General features: G+C 37.4%; 1 protein-coding gene across 2 annotated transcripts in view; it reads right to left on the reverse strand.

Moving 5' to 3' along the window:
- Window positions 1–20,992, reverse strand: part of BMP5 (bone morphogenetic protein 5) — a 62,012-nt gene that overhangs the window by 15,359 nt on the left and 25,661 nt on the right. For both annotated transcript variants that reach the window (XM_027787843.2, XM_005238117.4), the window contains 3 exons: window positions 18,471–18,663; window positions 12,311–12,459; window positions 1,708–1,905 (listed from right to left, as the gene is read on the reverse strand). In XM_027787843.2, coding sequence (XP_027643644.1) covers window positions 1,708–1,905; window positions 12,311–12,459; window positions 18,471–18,663 — 540 coding nt within the window. The remainder of the gene's footprint in view (window positions 1–1,707; window positions 1,906–12,310; window positions 12,460–18,470; window positions 18,664–20,992) is intronic.

Here is a 20,992-nt window from a genome sequence, read left to right on the forward strand (position 1 = left end):
AATGAAGAGAGAACATTTAGTCAATATAAATAATGACTGATTTAAAAAATGCTGTTCTGCTATGGATATGTGATTTTTTTTTTAACTTATAAAACCCTGAAATTGTCCAGTTTTAGAATTCTTTCATTATTTATTTATAACTGCTCCCCTGCAATACTGACAAATAAGAAGTTAGAAGTTAATTATGCAGATGAGCTTTTTTGTATTGTCATACAGAATAGTAAAAAAATTTACAATAGTCAGAAAAAAACCCAAACAAAACCCTGTTGTAAACAGAGAAACCTGGTGCCTTAACAAATGTCAGGGGCTTTTCAAAGGCTAGTGTCCGCAGAGGGAACACGTGCAGCTTCAAGTCATCTGCTTCAAGAACTGTGTTTCAGGTCCTCAATGGAAACTAGAGAAATAGCGCAGTATTTTTTCTACCTGTACATCATATACAAATAAAAATGAGCCCACGACTGAAGCAGTAATAATTACTGCTGTGGATTAACCCATTAACCCCCCCTTTTTTTTTTTTTTTTTTTTTTCCAGATAGGTTCTAATACTGACTTTTAACCTTAAAATGGGATTTTATTCCAGTAGATTACCAGGTAAACTTTAAATAAATTTAGAAAGGTAAGTTATTAATTTTTTTTTATTTCTTTAGCAACTCAATAGCAGTCTGTAGTTTTTAAGGAAAAATTTCATCCTTGTGCATAAGATCAGGGAAAGGCTTATCCATTAAAGGTCTCTAATCTGCTGCTGTCAAGGTTCTGAGATAGGTATAAGTAATGCTTAATGCTCATAACAGTTCTCCTCAAACAGATGAGTTCCACTCCAGAGCTGAATACTTTCCACTAATTACTAATTTTCTTACTTGTAGACATCCATGGGGCTTAAGAATAGCATCTATATTGAGATTTTGCTGTGCTGGTACTAGATCTGCCATGCTTTTAGAAAGATACAATTGCACACCCTGTCCCTGAAAAATAGAAATTTTTGTTCAAAAGTGACAATATTTAGGAAGTGACTTTGTGCCTCGAGCTGAAATGAGCACCTCAGGAAAGAACTGGAGCAAAATTTATTCCAGGCTCTAATGGGACTAACATTTTCACATGCACTATTGTCAGTACCTTTCAGGTAAATAAGGGATGGAATTCACTCCATTCAAGGAAACGCAGTGTATTTACATCAGTACACATCAGCTGATCTGAACTCACAAACAGTTTAGGCTTTCACAGATTGGTCAAGCTTCCTCATTTCCAATATTCAATTTTTTTGTGTTACATTTTGGCCTCTTCAGCTGATAGGCAGTTAAATAAGAGTTCAAACACTACCTTTTGCTGAGGCTTCCTAGACAAGCAGCTGGTGCGTAACCCTTGTCTCTACTCTCTCTACTCTTTTGTCATGCATAGCAAAGACCTCATCCAGTTGCCTTCTATGTAGGACTAGCTTCAAGCTCAGATACAGCCTTTCCAAAGCTGCTTGGTCATTTCACCCTCCAGGAGCCCACGATACATATAAGTGACCTGACTCACAGAAGGTAGATCATACTGAGGGCCAACATAACATAAGAGGTTTAAACAAAGCTAGAGGGGCAGGTGGAAATGGAGGGGGAACACAGCTTCTGACAGTTCAGACAGTGAGCAAATCTTGCTGTGACTACTGCGCTCGAGCAGGTGCCCATAAGTCTGATAAACAGGCTAGTAAATCATAGCTTCATCTTACCCCCAACACTTGGCATCCTAGAAGACTCCGGATGACTACTGGATTTGTTGCGGTTCTGATTTTTCCTTTTATTATTGGCTGCTCGGACAGAACGGAAAAGCACTTCACTTGCCTTGAAGAATGCAACCATGAATGGTTGCTTTGACTGAGGCCCATGTCTTCCAATTAGGCCAGCAGATTTAACATTGATACTTCGACCTATAAAGTAATGGGAATTGTATGTTAAAAGGTGAACTTCTGCCCCTCCTGAAGCCGTGGAGTTCAACTGCTGACTGAAGCATGGCAAGGATTTTGCCCATAACCCTGAATTTATGTGATTAAGAATCCTAAATGCATTTTGTTAAACAGAACTTAAAAGACAAAAAATTCATCAATTTACAAAAGTTTCAACAGCTTTACAGGTAGTTTGTCATTGAATAAAATTTCAGTCTCTGTGAACTATATAATTTATTCATTACACATATATTTTAATTCAGTCTTAGGTACACATCTATAGAACGGAAAAATAAATGAGCCCCACTAAAGTCTATAGACTACAGAAAGGATAATGTAATGCAGTCAGCTAATTTTTGCATCACTTGAGTGTGAGATGTGGAACCTTATATCCCCAAAGCAGATCGGTAGCAATTAGAGGTGTAGATAATAAATACACTTCTGCTTTAAAAATAAATATTGTGCGGTGTTACTCAAACTGATGTTCGTTCACTAGTAAAGATAGGAAGGCATTCAGTCATTCAAGAGAACAGAGTTTGAAATATGTACATTATTGACGCTGGTTCTGTTCCCAGGGGATGTGCATATTTCTTTAAAATATTTGTTCAGTCAGAGCTGTGTGGTAACCTCACTATATTATAGGATCTAAACCTCACTAAAAGAAAAGAAAGCAAAACAAGTCACTGAAACTGCATCAGTGACATTTTAGCAAATAAACCCTTGCTCTTAACAGAATTTATTTTGGCAGCATAAACACTTTTGTGCATACGTGTATTATGCAGAGCCCTTCAACCGTCAGAAAATGAGACAGTGTCATGTGAAGCTGTGCAGCTGTGCTGGGTGGGGGACACAGAGGTCCTTTAAACAGGAGGGTACGGGCATAGGCACCATGTGAGCTGTGCAGCATCAGGGCGCCTGGGGATTCTTCTAAACCGACTGGAAAAGTTTGCTACCCAGGCGACAAAGGAGCATCTGCCTCACAAATGTATAATACTGTTAACTTAATCATCCTGAAAAAGAACTTGCAAATAAGCATAAGAGTAAACCTTATAGAAATAAGCATATAGGTTTCCTTTTCAAACACAAACTTACAGTGGCTGTATGCCAGAGTCTATATTTCTTATAAAAACTCTATCACTGGCGTAAATGAAAGAGGCAGTTTGATTTGTGGTTAAAGTAGTTTCCATTCTACTTCCACGGTAACAAATGTATTAATTCAGCTCAGACTTCCTCCTTCTGGCAGCCCTTTTGCAGTAAAAAGAGAAATTAGAAGTTCCAGCCAAATACCATACCTTGAACTGACCCACTTCAATACATAAACACTTTTACAACATGTTTATTCAGGTGTAGCACTTTAAATTGGTTTAAGATGTTTCCAGTGACAGAGAGCCCAGCAAAGGCAAGAGAAGAACTGAGAAAGTTAGCAGTTATGGAGCAGAGTAATTGGCAACATATTCTGAACAATTTTGATAATTACTTTTTTGACTGCAAGGGAAAAATATATTTGTTGAAGCTTCTGATTTCATTTTAAATGCCTTTTTAGACTTGTGTTTCTTTAATTCTTCTTTTCATGTGTTTGAGTTACTATTAAATAATTCAGTAACATTAATTTCTATGTGTTTCAATCTTCTGTTGCAAGTCAGATATGAAAAACTGTACAGACTTTTCTCTATTCATTGCAACATGGACAAACCAGTCTCTTACCACAAAGTTCCAAGTTTCCCTTCATTTCTAGAGGGAATATTTTTACTTTTTTTCTTTATTTTTTCTTCCAATGACTTTCCGAATTTTAATTTTATCTGTAAAAGATTAATACCTTACTGGTAGACATTTTAAGAATACTATTAATTGTATATACTGAGGGCTGTAAAGACGTGTGGAGGTTTTCTGAATTTAAATCTAGGTCCTCTGAATTTACAATGGTGGATATTGTGTGAGAAGCAAAATATCCTTCAAACCAATGTGAACTCCCTTTAAAATAACTTTTAATATTATTAAGTTTCCTCTGGATTTCCTTTAGACTTCAGCAATGAGATGGCTATTAAGATTCCACAAGTTAAGGCTTATTTAGTTATTCAGGGTATAGAGATATACTATAAAAAATTAATGCTGTAACCCACAGCCTTTTTACACACAGAAACAGCTTAGGTGACTATATTCCTGTATTTGTTTGATCTTTCAAGCACCCAACCTGATTTTTAGGACCCATTTGTTCAATTCATGAATGGTATATGCACTGGATCTGCTTCTAGCGCAGTCAACAGGAAAACTTTTATTGACTTCTGTGGGTTCATCATTAAACTTTCCTGTCTTGGTTTATCATATACCTTAGTTTAACTGCAACTTTCAGAAGACTAAGCAATCAAAATATACACTGCCCTTGAGACGCTGCATTTCTTCTGAGGACTATCTCTGAACTGTTTTGTTTGGAAATTCAAACCACATATGTTGTCTCCATTTTAGGTTCCTTCTGTATGAAAGAAAGTTTGCATTTACAGAGCTTCTATTATCCTTTATTAAAAAAAAAAAAAAAAAGTGCACGTGTGGGAGATTTCCTACAGTCTAAGAGGACAAAGCTTTGCCCCTTCCTGAACAGGAGGCATTTCAAAGTATTTGGCCTCTGAAATGCATCAAGCTTTCTGCCACAGCAGTAGCTCCATCCATGTGCTGTGGTCTCATTAGGTAGTCCTCACCTTTGTCCACAGTGTGGATTTCAGAATACAGTAAGAAAAATCTTACCCTAACCTAAATTGGCCTTTGCAGCAAGAAATACTCGTGGGCTTCAGTTAGTAAGTAGTTTTAGTCTATCATTTCTTGTAAGCATTTAGAAAACTCTTGGTTTCCATGACAACCGAAAATCCAGGCCTCTCCAGCACACAGTTGTTCCATACTGGTATATTAGAACAGTATTTTCTAAAATCAGCTGAATGACTCAGGCTGACCTGCTTAACTACACCTTCCCTGGGAGCTTCACCCGCATGAAACTGGTAAAACCAAAACAGCAAGGTGTGTGTCTCTGCTTCTCTTGAGTATCTCTGAACAAGACTGAATGTGGGCAAGCATTCTGAAAAGTGGGTTTGTTTTTATCCTTCCGTCATATCTTTAATTCTGAGGATTTCAGAGACTTTTCTTCAGATTTTAGAAGAAAACAAGAAGAAAGTGCAAAAAACCAGCAGTCAGCTAGTGCTTGCTCCACTGAACCTGGCCGGTGCAATTGCCCCTACACCTATAAAAAACAAATAAGCAAAACAGACAGCCTTACTCTGTGCAGGGGCAGTCCAGAGCCTTTGTAATCTTCACATTCGGACATGTGTTTCTTAGTTCTGCTATGATAATTTATTATCTCTTCTCCATATTGACAGGTATATTTGGAGACTAAGACTTAAAGCATTATGTTCCAAATCTGCTGAACTCCTGAGTCCTTATTCATATGATTTTGAGTCTTTGGCAAGATGTATTTGTTTGACTTGGCATTTAAACTTTTTTTGGCTTTTATTCTGTTTGATAGCGAAGTGCCCTTAGCAGTTTGCATAAGAGCTTGTATGGAAGTGCTGGTTTGACTGACTGAACTGAATGAATATTATTTGCCTTTTCGTGTTCTGTCCCCTTGTAATAAAGGAATTGCTGCTGCAAAAATAACTGTGAAGTTCAGCTTATAAAAATGTCCTACCTCAACAATCCTGATGATTTTTTTTTTTTTTTTTTTTTTTTTTTTTAACCTACAAAATAGGAATTAACAGTCAGGGTGATAGCTGCAGAGCTGTTTGTTGTGTCACTATGTCTGCTTTTCTGCTGTCACATGCAGTCATAGCATACAATTTTTTTCATTAACTGATCAAGGTCCATCTTAAAAGTTCATTTCCTCCCCCCAGCTGCTCCAAATGGAAATGCAAGAATCCCTTCAAGTTTTCAGTAACAGTATGTCTCACAGTCCTGACCTGGAGACATAGCCTCGTTTTTCATGACATTCAGAAAGCTGACTTCTTCTGAGATAGCCAGCATGGATGCCAATGACAGTGGTAAGATTTGTGACTTGGCTGTCTCTCCTCAGGCAGTATATATTTTATGTAACGCATTGAGCAGACACCAATTTTGCAAGAGCTTTCAGCCATTATGCATCTTGGCCAGATTTACACTGGCAACACAGGACAATGAGTGATTCCAAGATCCATTATTTTGTCCTGAGTCATCGAAGTGCAGCAAACCACTCATTTTGTTATGAAAAACAAGTACTTATTTACTTTCAAAAGTGTTCAACAAGCCACAAAACACTTTTTGCAGATTAACCACTACTGCTAGGTCACAGTAGTTATTTTGGTAATAATGTTATATATTTGTAGATCAAAGTAAAAACTTCAGTGATGCTGAGAATTCATTTCTAGTTTGCTGGGAAAAAAAATTTCTGATGCCACACCTATGGTTTCGTGCTTGTGGGGAGTGATATCTGAAATAAGGATTCAGAAAGCCCTTTTGGAGAAAGATCCTGAGTATGCAAGGTTGAATAATATTTAATATTTGAGCAAAAACTGTCCTGACGCTCTGAGTCTGAAAGCTCACAAAGTAGTTTTCAAAATTAGATAGAAACTTGTGTGGTTTCTCATGCCTGAACAGTCCTCTTGAGAGCAATGGGACTTCACAGAAACAAAAGAACTGAGGCAGAGTTTGGCTACAAAAGCATAAATGAAGGCTCACTAAAAAAAAACCCAAACAAACCAAAAAAAAACCAACAAGAAGAGAATACCTAACACAAGTGTGATGGTCTATATATAAGACATCCTACACACTCTGAAGTATTTTATACTGTCTCTGTTGTATCATCTATATAAACTGTTATGCAGACTTTTCCTTTGGTGGACACATTTATCTGCATCAACATAAAATATCCTTTTGAAACAGACTTCATGTGTTTTATTAACTCTTCTGATCCCTGGAGGCTTTAAAGGGTTCTGAAAAATGGATCATCTTGGGTGATCTGCTCTGCATTTCCTAGGCTTCACATCTTTAGTCAAAACTAAAAATTCAGCTTTTGTTTTTAAAATCTTACATTTCGTTGCTTTTAATCAGTTTAGTTGAAGGCACTTTGAGTATCTTTTTGTGGTGATTTTAGTATTCATAAAACTCTTGAAGAAAGCACTTGGGAACATGTTAGGAAGCATGGTATGCTGTATAGTGTGGCAGTACCGTGTGTGCTTACACAGAAAATTAGTTGTAATCATACACAAATATGCTTGCTAAGTACTTAATTTATCCTTTCAATTTAATGTGCTTAAACTGTGAATGTTCTGTGGGAGTCCTAGGGCTTTTCTGCACAGTTAAAATGTATTTGGGAAGACAGTAAAACAAGAAGAGATTAAACTAATTGGTCATCCACCAAAGAATAAAATGTATAAAAGCCTTCTGAATCAAATGGAAGACAAATGCCATTATCTCTAAAATATCGGTCTATATCGGGGAGCGGGATGCGGGGGGAGTTGCATAGCTGTATAGCTAGGACAAGTATGCACCAGTATGCAGTGGTGGCAGGTGAAGGGGCAGGAGCCCATCTCAGCTCCTTAACCCTCCTGCTTAAAGTAAGTGTGCCCTTACTAACAAAGGGTATGTTCATGCTACAAGCAGACACAAGAAAACGCTGACTGTATTTCTGACCCAGCTGGAAACAGGGGTTACACCTATCTGAGAAAATTAAAGAGTGCCCAGGAGCACTCCCAGATGCTGGAGCTGGATCATCTGCTCTGCTCAGGGTGGGAGGGTGCCTCTCATGAACTTACACTCTATGCCAGCTCCACCGCAGAGTCCCCAGCACCCAAGGCAGTGCTGCAGGGACCTCTCCCAGAGGGGCAGCTGCCATGGGGTTACCCTGTTTTGAAGACTGAGAAAGTCATCCCTCCAGCTCATTTCACACCACAGTATTCCTGAGCACATTTAATTTACTAGTGTAACTTTGGCCAAAGTCAGCTCTGAACCAGAACTCATGTAGCTGTACTTAGGCAGTGCTTGAGCCCAAGCTAATAAAACCTGCTGAGGGGCAGGATATATTAGCTCGGGTTCAGTGCTGTGCTAACATGGCTATATGGCTTCCAGATGGCTCAGAATTTAGGCAGAGCTATTGCCTGCCAAAGTCCATATATATACATCAATATAAATATATATATCCTAAATTCCCCCACTGTAAGGACACTAATGGAGGTGAACTCACTTCTGATACTTTGCCTTGTAAATACCAGATCCACCAAGAGACTTAAATGTAACAAGCCAGCAGCATCCTCCAGAGTACCTAATGGCTACCAGCGTCATCTAAGTTAGGTGCCAAGGTTGATGGAGGGCAACCTTGGGATGAGATTGATAACATTTAGTTTTCTAAAGGTGAGGCCAAGGCCAGTGTCAAGTATGCAGCCAACTCCCTGGAGAAGCCAGGATGCTGTCAGGTTGCTAGGGGTTGAAAGCAAGCTAGTCACCCCATGTAACATAGAGAATGTGTCCATGCTACCTCTCTGAAGGCTTTGTAGGAAAAAGGGACCTTGTAAGGCCCAAGCTGAAAGGAGGAGAGACTAAAAAAGAAAGTGTTTCTCTTAATGCTTCCCCAATCATTGATGGAGAAGGACCTCACCAATCTTTTCTGCAGCATGTAGGTTTGAAACACCAAACCCCCTTCCAGAGCACACATGTCAGAGTGTACACAAATATGTGCTGGAGAGTGAAATGGCCTTCCCCAGGGTTCACTTCGATCAAGGAACCTATTTATTTCAAGTTTCCCTTTGCTCTGAGGAAAAAAAAATACCTGAAGTAAGAGTCAGAGCTGGGGATCTGAGAATTCCTACTGCCTGCCCACCTCAAACAGCAGGAAAGCCCCAAAACACCTTCCACAGGACTGTGTGGTAGCAGAAATCACGTTAATCAGCTTGGGCTTTTCAAAGTTACCACCAGTTTCTTCCACTCTGATGTGCAAGTGGATGGAAAATAACTGAGAGCTGCAGCAGTCTAAGAAAAGGCACAAAACTACATGGATGTGGAGGCTACCTAGGATGTTGTATTGACAGTTGTATGTTTGGAATCTGTTTTATTCTGTGGATCAATAGTCATCATTACATGTTATCTCCCTCACCCATTTACTGTAGACAGCACTAGATTCTCTTCAGCAATGATATAAACAGAAAAAGGAATACCCTTGCAGCTATTTATACTCCTCTAGTAAAAGTGATGTTCAAACCGTTGCTAACTTGCAATTATATAAATATTATATGTTAATACAAAGGTGCTGATTCACTGGAACATTTTAAGGAGACATATGGTATATATACAGGAAAAACATTGCATGGAGCTTTTTGTAATGTTTCTGCATCTACATTAATTTTATGCTGCAATTCATCTAACACCTACACTACCATCAGTGTGAAAATGATCACCTCTCATTTTAAACACCACAGAGAATTTTGGTGTCAGAAGGAGGGAATCAGCCAAAAGGGGTGCTGCAGAATGTTGAGGAGACATTTAAAAAGAGAATCAAAAAAACCTGATCCTTAATTTACCACAGCCCCAGGGAAACAGTGCATTATATGTTGACAGCTTCCATATGTGTCATGCAAACCTTTATTCTTACTGTTCAAAATAAAATGTCCCATTAAGAGTAAAAGTCCACATTTCATGCTAAAATGAGATGTATGATACCAAATACTGTCTTAAAGAAAAAAAGAAAACATTCCAATGTCATGTGGCTTTTTGTACTTTTTCAGAATTTTCAAAGGGAGAAAAATGTGAATTACAACAACCAGACATTCTTCCAAAGTTGTTTTTATCACACTGTTATATTAAACAGTTACATTTTTTTTATTCCTCATGTAGACTTTATTATTATTTATGCACCATCTTCAGAGATCACCAGAGAAATATAACTACACAAGTAATTGCCTAAAAAGTCACTGAAAGATAACTGCAAGAAAGGTTACTCTTAATGTTAATCATAACAATATAGTAGCACTCCAGAGTCTCAGTAATTATTGGCATCCCATTTTAAAGGTGCTGTATGAATAAATCTAAAAATTAGTGTGTATTTACAGATGTGGTTATCCATGGCCCCAGTGCAGCACCTGAATACCTCAAACAGGGATCCTCTGATTTAACAGAATCCCATTTAGTTTAATGGTCTGTTGCAATAGAAAGGTTAATGGATCAGGTCTTATCATAAATGTCTCTCCAGTTATGGGACAGAACTCCTCTACCTCCCGTAAACTCAATAGACAGCTGGAGACATGGAGACCTGTATAACCTAAAGTTCACTTGTGCCAGGAGAAGGTTTTCTGGTTGATTTAAACCAGTCTCTGAGGTTTCATAGAAAACTGGTTGGAGGGAAGGTGGGTGGGGTTCTCTGGGTTACAAACTGAGTCCACTATACACTGAGTCATGTATAAAAATTCATGTTCCATCTGTACACAAACGTGTCATTCAACTGCTGGTGTTTCTAATAGCTTCCAGAAGTAACAGCAACCCAATAAAAATAATCAAAGCCTTAAGAGCAAAATTGTAAGTGCATGAAAGGATGGTTTTCCTTATACTAAGCTGAAGTGGTGTAGCACAGGTCTTCCCTACAGTTTTGAAAACTTTAGTCCCTAGAAGGGCACTCTTTTTGCATGAATAAACTGAAAAGGGAACAGAAAGTGAGAGAAGAGGGGAATTCCCTCCTCACCCAAGCAGCTGTGTTGAGAAATTCAAATAAGTGAGGTGCAGAAGGTAAAGCTGCTTGTGGCTTTGGAATTGAAAATAGAAAATTACCTATCACCTTTCTGATCTTGGGAGTATGACAGGGGAAATATTTACATAAACTATTATTTTACAATTTCTTCAGTGTATTAACCTAAAGGTTTCCTTTTACCCATACAAACTTTCCTGCTGTTTACTGAACAGATAAAATTTTGAGGCTAGAACCAACAAATTGCTGGTTCCAGGGCTTCTTAATGAATGCCTTTCATGGATATTTAATTTTCAAGAATTTCTGTATTTGAAACTCCTGGAAAAAAAGTCAAGGATGGAGTTTATTCTGGAGCAGGAAAGCTGGCCAGAAGCCAGTCCACCTAATTTGGATGCCTGACGGAGGTGTCACCTCCCCAGAATTTTAAGGCCTTAAAAATGGCTTCACAAAACCAGGCCATCTAAAAGAGCCACTCCTCATACAGCCCGAGTTCAGGTGTGGTGCCTTTGAAGACTGGTTGAATGCAATAAAAACGTGGTCTACTTCGCATTGCTGCCTCCCTTTTCCACTGACTGTACTCCAACCATATAGGCAATATTAGGTGAAATAGTCGTCTGCTCTGGTTCAGCCTGCCAACTCCCTTTTCAAGCATCATGCCTAAAGGAGGACAGTTTTTGCATAACTCTCTGGCAGCCAGAACACTTGGTGAAAAAGTATGAGAGGCTTTGTTCACAGCCCAGCTGAGCCTGAGGGAGAATTCAGATCAAAAACAATGAGAAAATCTAGCCAGAACAAAGAAAGGAGAAAAAAATATTAATCCTTACACCAGGGTTTCTTCTGCTACTCATTAACATTATGTCAGCTAAGGTTTAGATTAACTGGCATCATAGAACCCTTGACCTCTGACATAAAAAGCTTTTTGACAAGAAAGAGCTAAATCTGAAAGTTTGCTTGTAAAGTAGGATGGATTAAGTGAACCATCACAGAAAAAACAGTATATAAGTCTCTTTTTATTAGTTTTAAAGAAGTCTAAGTAAAGAACATTTCTTCTAAAAATATTATTTTGCATTGAGATGCATTTTCACTTTTTAATGAAAAGCATAGCTGTGAATAATGTAGTGGCCCAGTAAATTTATACCAAAACCCCCACAGCTCTGACTGTTCTTTCTAATTTTCAACTAATTAAAATTTTCAATATTGCAAAATTTTAAACAATTTCAATATATTTTAAAAAAAATATAGAAAACTAATTGCCACATTACCCTTTTGTGAAGTTTTCTTGAACATCAGTACCAAAGGCTATGAGACACATCCTGAACTGTCCTGAGGTTTTTTAATACCTTCCTCCATGGTATAAAGTTCTTTAGAAACTTTCTAAAACAAAAATTCTGCAAATATGCTTGAGTTTCCTGAATGTAATCATCAGTGGGAGAACATTAAAATGGAACTCCATTTTGTATGTAGAAGCTTTTATCCCCAAATTTGTTTAATTTGATTCAGTTGGCTTTATAATTGCCATATTCTACAGAATTAAGAATAATAGAAAGTTTACAGACTATAGCTGTGGCAAGATAAGACTTGTATTCTTTGCTTCTAAACTCTCGGAGAATTGTCAACAAGTCAAGTCAAAAAAACACCTGTCCAGAAAAGATTCCTAGGAAGAGCTGACGAGCACAGATGAATTTTAATCTACAGTTATTATCTTACCGTCCCCAGTTTCAGCGCAGAGTTGCAAGCCCAGATTGTTCTGTGGATTAATCACCCAGTGATTGCTGGTCACAGTAATGTCAAACACAAACCAGCCCACATCAGATGCTTGAGCCTTTCTTGTGTCTAACAGGAACAAGTCTGCATCCCTAAGTTAAAGAAAATAGAGAGTTAAGGCATTCAAATATTATTTTTATTTTTTTGCCCTTAATTTCCTTGCTGACAATAACTTCCTGGAGTCCAGATGAATAATCCTTTGACATATCCTGATCACAACACAGTACAGCATGTGCTGTAGCCAACATGTAATTGTTAAATATAATACAGGTATTTCCCAAGAGACTTTTCTGAAATGGTCTTAACATCTAAAAACTACAGCTCTGGAAAATCTGAAAAATCCAGCTTCCTGATAAAAATGCACAAAATAAAGAATTCATCTTTCAGCACTAAAACGTCTCGGGAAGATTAACTTTTATAAACCATTCAATGTAAAAGAAAAAAATGTCAAAATCACGTTCCATTTTCAACCAAAATTCAAAGGCATAGCATTTCTAAAAAAATCTGTTATTAATAACATATGACAGCAGCTATATCATATAAGAAAACATGAATGTCAGTTTGAACATTTTCATATTAGTACAGATGTTTAGAAAATAAGTCTCTATATCAAAGTAGAAATTATATAAAGATTAAATAATGTAATTATTACATTTTAACCCTCAGTTCCCTGGTATATTCTCAAATTTGTTCCCATGAAATCTTCCAGTAATTCAGAAGGTCTGCTCAGGGGAGTTAGTATAATCACGTTACTAAATGTTTAGCATGGATCATGTATTTGTTCTGTTTTCACATATCTCCTGACACAATTGGTTCCAGAACCACATCTGTATTACAAATAACTTACTATGATGACCAGACTAAACCCAAGATACTTAAATCTCATCAGTTTCATTTGACATGTTTCTACAAAGCAGCATGAATTACTAAAAATTGTTTTCACCATTTAGCCTTTTAAACCTAAATCTATAGTTACAGAAATCTCTTTTCTGCTGTAAATAGTAACTCTCATCAGTTTCATTTGACATGTTTCTACAAAGCAGCATGAATTACTAAAAATTGTTTTCACCATTTAGCCTTTTAAACCTAAATCTATAGTTACAGAAATCTCTTTTCTGCCGTAAATAGTAATCAAAACAATAATATACAAGAAAAAATATTTTATTCTATATTTTGACTGTCCAAGTCAACTAATGACAGGCTTGGCTTACACAAACCTTGGAATCTTATTGTTACCTTACAGACAGCATGAATATATACTTAAAGAGGTACGACAGACAGCAGTAATAGTCTTTGTGTATAAAAAGTTGATTTAAAAATACAGTGGTCCCATCAGTGTAGTCTTATGTTGCTTAATTGCAATGACATGATAGTGAGTTGTTGTCTTATCTAGACAAAACACTGTAAATACACCTAGAAGGTCTTATACTGAAAAAAAACATCTTGTGTAGCTCTTGAAAATGTGGTCATTCAACACTCAGGAAACTAAGACCAAATGAGCTATGACAAGCATGTGTTTACTTACAAGTGAGAAATATCTGCAGATTCAAGTTAAAGAGCTCAGAAATGATAAAGGAGGGTTGTTGGGTTTTTGTGGTTTTTGTTTGTTTGTTTGTTTTTTGTGGTTTTTTTTTAAAGAAATTTGAAAGTGCTTTCTTTCAAGTTATGTTTTTTTCTTCTGTTAAAGAATAATCTTTTGCTGGGCTCTTATTACTTCCATTATAGTAGAACTGTACTAATGACTGCACAAGGAGAAAACATACGTTCTCCTTCTGGAGCTAACATGAAAACAGTCTTACAATTCAAAAAAGCCTGACCTACTGTACTAGCACTGAACAAATCAATGACGTACCACAAGCTCAAAAATAGTACTCCCTGGAGTCTTAAATGCCGACTTCTTTCTCTAATAAGCAGTTTTATCAGAACTTTAAAGCTGGAAGATTTAATTCTGAATGTGACAGATTTGAAGATCATTATTTATAAATATTTGTTGCATCATTCTGTACATTTAATAGAAAAATGTAAAATTGTTTGGAATATAGAATATTACAATATCACAGTGCTCTAATTTCATATTTGTCTTGTCTCCCCCTAGAATACATAATTGTTTTCCCATATAGATTGTTTCAGCTCCAAACTTTGCTGGGACTGATACTAAATGTACTCAGAATTCAGGTTGCACAGTTTGACGTGCCAAATTAGAATGGGGCACTACTAACGGTACAGTCCAGAAATTCCTATAAAGGACAAACTTCCCCTGTGGATCTCTCCTCAGTGTGACTTTATTAAGTTGTACTGCAGCAGAAACTCACACCCAAATGTCTTTGGCATTGATATATCAATCTTGTTGTTTACCTTCCTACAAGCAAAATGATCTGATTAAGGTATATAGACTCAAAGAGGCAGATTGCTACACATTAACTCAGCAAATGAAATAATAATTAGTTGTGGGTATCTAAAGAAAACAAGAATTGATTCTTAAAAACATAGAACAGAATAAAGAAAATGTCTCTTGGACCAATGCTAATGATTTAGCCCACATAAAAGAAATTTGCTACAGAAATTCAAAGTATTTATCAGAAAAAAATCCAACTTTTTTCACAGTTGATACAAATGTAGGGTAAAAACCCGACCCCTGAGAAGGCAGTGAGAACTTTAGCAGTAGGATTCCCTCATTAGCTGGTGTCATTCATTCAAACTTCTCATCACATTTTGTGACAGTTTTGATTTAAAAATTCTCTTTTATGCTGTGAAAAGAAAAAAAAATGATCACACTTAAAATGAAAAACAGCTGCAAATTTTGGCTTTAATTTTAAAAAATATTTCTATTTAAAAAATAGCCCACAACACATAATAAAAAAGTAAGGTATTATGTCGTAAATAGCCTGAAATGCAACATTCAGGCAGAATACAGCTGATTGGCTTTACCTTTATGGAGGCTGTTTAAGTTTAGTGATCTCAGTCTGGTCCCAAATGGCCAGTTGTCTACAGCAGAAATGCTACCACAGTCCAGAATTTCAACAAAGAGGCTGCAGGCAGAATGTCTAAGAAGCTCCACATCTCCTGGGTCACTTAAGGAACTAAAGGTGGAATAAAACATCTATATGTTCCTTGAAACCCAGCAAAGTTTTCGACCTGATCAAATCGATTACTATGTAATAGGCCATCCCCATAACACTGCTTCACCTCTCGCCTCATTCCAGAAAGCTGCTTTAGTATCTTAATGCCACTTGAGGATTCCCTAATACGGGAAGAATCCTTAGGGTTTAGTTAAATTAGTGGCTAGCTGCCAGCAGATCATGAACAAGGATTTAGCCTGTTGCACTACATTACTTCCACCATGAGAAAAGATCCAGGTAGGAATACATTGGCAGGGCTGTGTAGGAAAGTTTGCCTTGCCACGGGCTATGTTTTACATGCTTCCTTAGAACAAGTAGAAAACTTCAGTCCCAAAGACTGTAATTTCAGCAAACTTGAAGTGATTTCAATACACACACACTTCAGCAGCCACGCTGCCACAGAGACAGAAAAATGCCCAAGACTACAACATAATCCTTAGCCTGCAGCTCAGAAACCCTAAACCCTGACCACTCCTTGCCTGAAAGCATAGCAGGACTATATTTGGGATTGCAGAGCGCTGTTAGACATCCATGTTTCCTGTTTAAAGCAAGGAAGGGTGAAAGATCAGGGTCAAACCCAGTCATTTTGCTGTGGGAAGGCACTAGTAAGGAGTGTGGAACACTACAGAATCCTAGAATCATTGAATGGTTTGGGTTGGAAGGGACCTTAAAGACCATCTAGTTCTGATTCCCCTGCCATAAGGCAGGGACACCTTCCACTAGATCAAGTTGCTCAAAGCCTTGTCCAGCTTGGCCTTGAACACTTCCAGGGATGGGGCAGCCACAATTTCTCTGGGGAACCTGCTCCCATGTCTCATCACCCTCACATTTCTCTCACCCTCACATTCACGTACGCAGGACAAACCTGAGCTGACAAAGTCAAGAATAACACTAATGAAGTCTGGGCTCCAAAGAAAAAGTTGTGGCTTTATTGAAAAAAAAAAAAAAGAGAGAAAAAAAAATAGAAGAAAAAAAAAAGGAGAGAGGTATCAAGAAGCTTGTCTGGAGGTATCAGAGGTATCAGGAAGCTTGTGGGAAAAGTTCCTTGTTTATAATTTGAACAGTGAAGACCTTGTGGTCTTCTCCCATCCTGTCCCGCTGAGGCATTTGCTGCTATTTGCTTCATAAGTAAGTCGAGACTGGCAAATTCTACAATAGAAGGGAAACACTTGGCCTACATCTGAAGTTTCTGTAGTTATACTGGTGAAATCAGATGGGTGGCATAGTGTTGCATGACCTCCTTTGTGGCGTCATGCTTTCATTAGAGGATATGGGGGTTTTATGTTTATAAATAGAAATATAAAATGTTTATAGATTTATGTTTATGTATTGAAAGAAATCAAGATTTTTCTTTAATGGCTTCACAGAGACAAGTGTCATTTTAACAAGTCAGATCATATTAAATTGCAATCTTGCTTCAGAGTAGTAAATAGTTTTGCTTTCTCTAAAATAGAATAGAAATTACCTACTGGCAAAACATTTAAAACACCCAAACAAACAAAAACCCCAAAATAAAACATTCAATGGATTAGAAAAACTAACTTTCTCTATTAATTATTAAAAAAATACCACCTCTGTTGAGTTTTCAGGTGAAGAGCTTTCACCACCCTAGCCTTGACCTCTTTACAAAGATATGTTTTATTCCTTCTTGTTTTGTTCCTTCCTCCAAGAATTATCTTTTAGAACCTATGTCAAAAGATTTTTTGCATGCTGACGATAGAGGCAAAAAAAAAAAAATCCTGCACTGCTTTGTTTGTCCCCACATTTACTAAGAATGCAGAAGGTATCCTGGAAAGTGCTCACCCTCTTGTTGATACTGCTCCATTCATATAAATGACTGCCTGTTTATAGCCAAAAATATTTTGTAACTTCATGTTCAGAGATCTCACCTGGAAGGTACAAGCTCAGGCTTCTGTGGGCAGGAAAGATATTTGAATCCCATCTCAACCTTCAAGCTAACTGGTGATGGGGCATTTTTTTCCTCCAGAACACTCTGCAGGTTTAGGTTGCCATTTTCTTTGCTTTTGCTAAACATGCCCGGGATAGAAATGTTCCAAGATGAGGAAGAGTTTTTGTTTATCTCAAAACAAAACTTTCTTCCCCCACTTTTCTGAGCAAAAACATAAACTAATTTAATTTTAATTTTAACCAAATTTGGGTGTATGTAGCTTTTTTCAGAAGCATCTTGGAATGGCTACTTTTCCATTTCAATGGGAATTTTCAGGTATTCACCTACTTTGCCTGGTGAAATCTTGTTGTTTACTTAGGTCTTGTAGTCTTGGAAGTATGTCACACACAGATTTGTTCATGTGTAACATCATATGTGGCACTTAGGGACATGGTTTAGTGGTGGACTTGGCAGTGTTAGTTTTACAGTTGGACTCAACAATCTTAAAGATCTTTTCCAACCTAAGTGATTCTGTGATTCTATGATTTGTTTTAATTTTCAGCTATGATGATCAGCATGTCTTAAGTGTGCATATGTCATCTTAATGTTAGTGCATGATTTTATCTTTTAATTACATTCTGCAGAATATTAAAACACATGAAAAAAATCCATGCTCCTTCAAACATAAACAAAGTTGAACAATCTATTTGCCTTTAAGGAGCTAAGCAAATCTTGGCTTGTAGTACCTCAGTGTCAGCAAATGGTGCATTCCCCAAATCCAGATGCTTAGACAGTGCATACAACTCCACCATTTGCTCACTGAGAACATGAACCCTCACCCTCTCAGAGCATGGGCAGATCATTTGGTGAGGTTGGACATGGAACTCTCCATAAACCTGGAATAAATTACATTGAAGATAAGTTTTATTCTTGCTCGGTGTTTGTTGTCATTGCCTAGGAATTAATATTGCACAAGCCCCCGTGATAGCAGTGATGCCTTGCCGAGGGTATGCTTATGATCGGTTATTGTCTCCCTACTTAAGACAGAAACATGAGACAGTATTCGGCATGTGATACGTTCATGCCAATAAGGTACCTGTTTGGATACTCCTTGATGATCTGATATATGCTAATCTGAATGGTTTCATTCTCAAAGCGGCTGTTGCTTCGATCTTTGTATATCCGGAATTCAGCTGCTGTCACTGCCTCTCCATGTGGGATCTGAGTAAGGTCAAAGCGAAACTCTTTGTAGTGCCTTCGCTGGTGGGAGAAGTCCTTGTCCCTTTCAACTGTAAGAAAAAGAGTTGAATGTAAATAGAGAGGCGAAATGAGTGCCCATTTCCCATGATTAATAGAGTGTTCTCTGTGCTTGGAAGTAAACAAACAGGACAATATAAAACTGTGCAAATAATAAAACCACAAGCCCAGACATGCTTCCAGTTAAAGGAAATTCCATCAGCCCAGTGTCTTCAGTTCAAAAGAAAAAAAAAAAAAACTCGATGGCTTTTATACAAATTCCAGAAGCTGGAGTGGAAAGAATATCAAAAAAAGCTGAAAGGGGACATGTTGTAAAGTAGCAAGAAATATGGACAAACTAAAAGCTGCGAAAGGATTTAGGACTTCAGTGTAGCCATAAGCACATCAGTAGTATGTCAGAGTCATAGATACCTTTGGAAAACACTAATTGCAGCTAATAACCAGGCAGGTGAGAGGAATGCTGCTCATTTCCTCTCAATGTAATAAATTCTGAAGTGGTACTAAAGTACACTGTGACAACTATATTTTTAAGAAGCAGTTACATCATATAAATTAACACATGTTGTACTCTAATGGCATAAGTGTCATCTTGCCAGTGGTCAGAAGCAGGAGCTGTGAATCAGGGCCGAGTGGTTCTGGCACCCCAGCAGCAAAGGGAGCACACTCCTGGCTTGAAGAAGTCTCCTCAGACCTGCAGGGGTGGGCAGGTGCAGCTCCCACTGCTTTTGATACTGCCACCATTTAAAATAAAAAAGTTAACCTCATAATTGCTTGATTCAGGATCACACAGAATTATAAGGGCCAGTAAGCAGACAATTTTAATTTATTTGAGTTTTACAACTGATTTGGGGTTAATTCCATTGTCTGCTGCAGTTCTGCCCAAGTTAGGAGTGACTTTTGCAATGGAATATGTGTTTTGATATGGCAGTGGAACCTACAGGCCACAGTACTGGCTGATGACCATTGTATGGAAGTAATACTTCAAATTTTATGGATGTGGAAAGCAAAATGATCCATGGTTTCCATGGCCACAAAGTGCAATGTGTCATTGATCTCTGAAGAAACTGTGCTCTATGAGAAGAGAGAATGTCTCACTTCTGGAGAAGTTTTACCTTCTTTGTGAGATAGGTGCTTTGTTTGTACTGATGGTGGTAAAGCCTAAAACACTCAGAACTGGGATGCTGTTTGGATAATCAGCTAAACATTTATGACTGCATCCAGCTATGCTGAATGTCCCCTCCTGTAACTCCTACTCTTTTATTACATTTTAGTATTAACGGTCCTCAGATCTGAGAGAAGAACAATGTCAGTTCTGAAAAAGTGCATATTTAGATCACCGTTACATGTATAAATAATAAAATGTGTAAGTTATTCCAATATATATTTACACTTATATGTTTAGGTATGTGTGTACACTCAAGCAATTTTGTCTACATACACAACATGCATATGTTCATATCTGTGTTTAAATATATATATATATATTTATCTATAAATCTGCACGTGTGTATTATTATAATGTATATGTGGTCTTACAAAATAGAAATGTATTAAAAAAATACACTTTGGGCTTGCCTTATAAAGGTGCAGTTATGGCCATATTAAAGTTAGAGCCATTGAAGGAAAAGTATTTAAATTCTTTTTAGAGCAGTAGTTACTAGTTAAGTCACCTGTAGCCCTGTAGCTAGCCTTTTACAGTGTATTTCCCTTTTCATGCTTTCAAAAATGTAAACTATCATTTTCATTAGCATATATTTTTTAAAAATGTACAAATCTATGTTGCCTTAAAATCTACCAAAATAAAATATATAGGCTATAGGAACACTTTATCTTCAGTGAAAATGAACTTTCTCGTGGTTGACAAAAGGAAAATTGTCTGCTAACTGTGAGGTTTACTTGGCTCAAGCGTGTATTTAGCTTACATGGGTTTGCCGTCATACACTATGTAGAAAAAGTAAAGCAGAAAAGAGGCAGAAACATGTAACCTGGCTGGTCTGAACCTGAAGATGAATGGGCTGCTACTGAAGAGAAACAGGATACAGTCTATTTAGCAGCTTCACTGCCCAGTTCTAAAATGTGAGAGATATACAGAGATCTGACTTGAGGTTTGGGGGTTGTTTTTTATTTTTTTTTAATGTCCATGTAAAGCTTTTCATTTCAGAGAGAACTTGGCAGAGATTAGCATATGCAAATGCACTGAACTGGGGAGGACTTTTTCTAGTACAGAGTCACCGCAAGTTTCCAAGGTTATAACTGAGCATTTTGACACTGACATGGAGCAGATATGTCAATACTCTTCAAATGAGAAATATACTAAAGGCAGACATATAATGTAGCAATCCTTTCTGATATCTCTGGTTA

The sequence above is a fragment of the Falco peregrinus genome, chromosome 7, assembly GCF_023634155.1.
Source record: "Falco peregrinus isolate bFalPer1 chromosome 7, bFalPer1.pri, whole genome shotgun sequence".
NCBI classification, from domain to species: domain Eukaryota; kingdom Metazoa; phylum Chordata; class Aves; order Falconiformes; family Falconidae; genus Falco; species Falco peregrinus.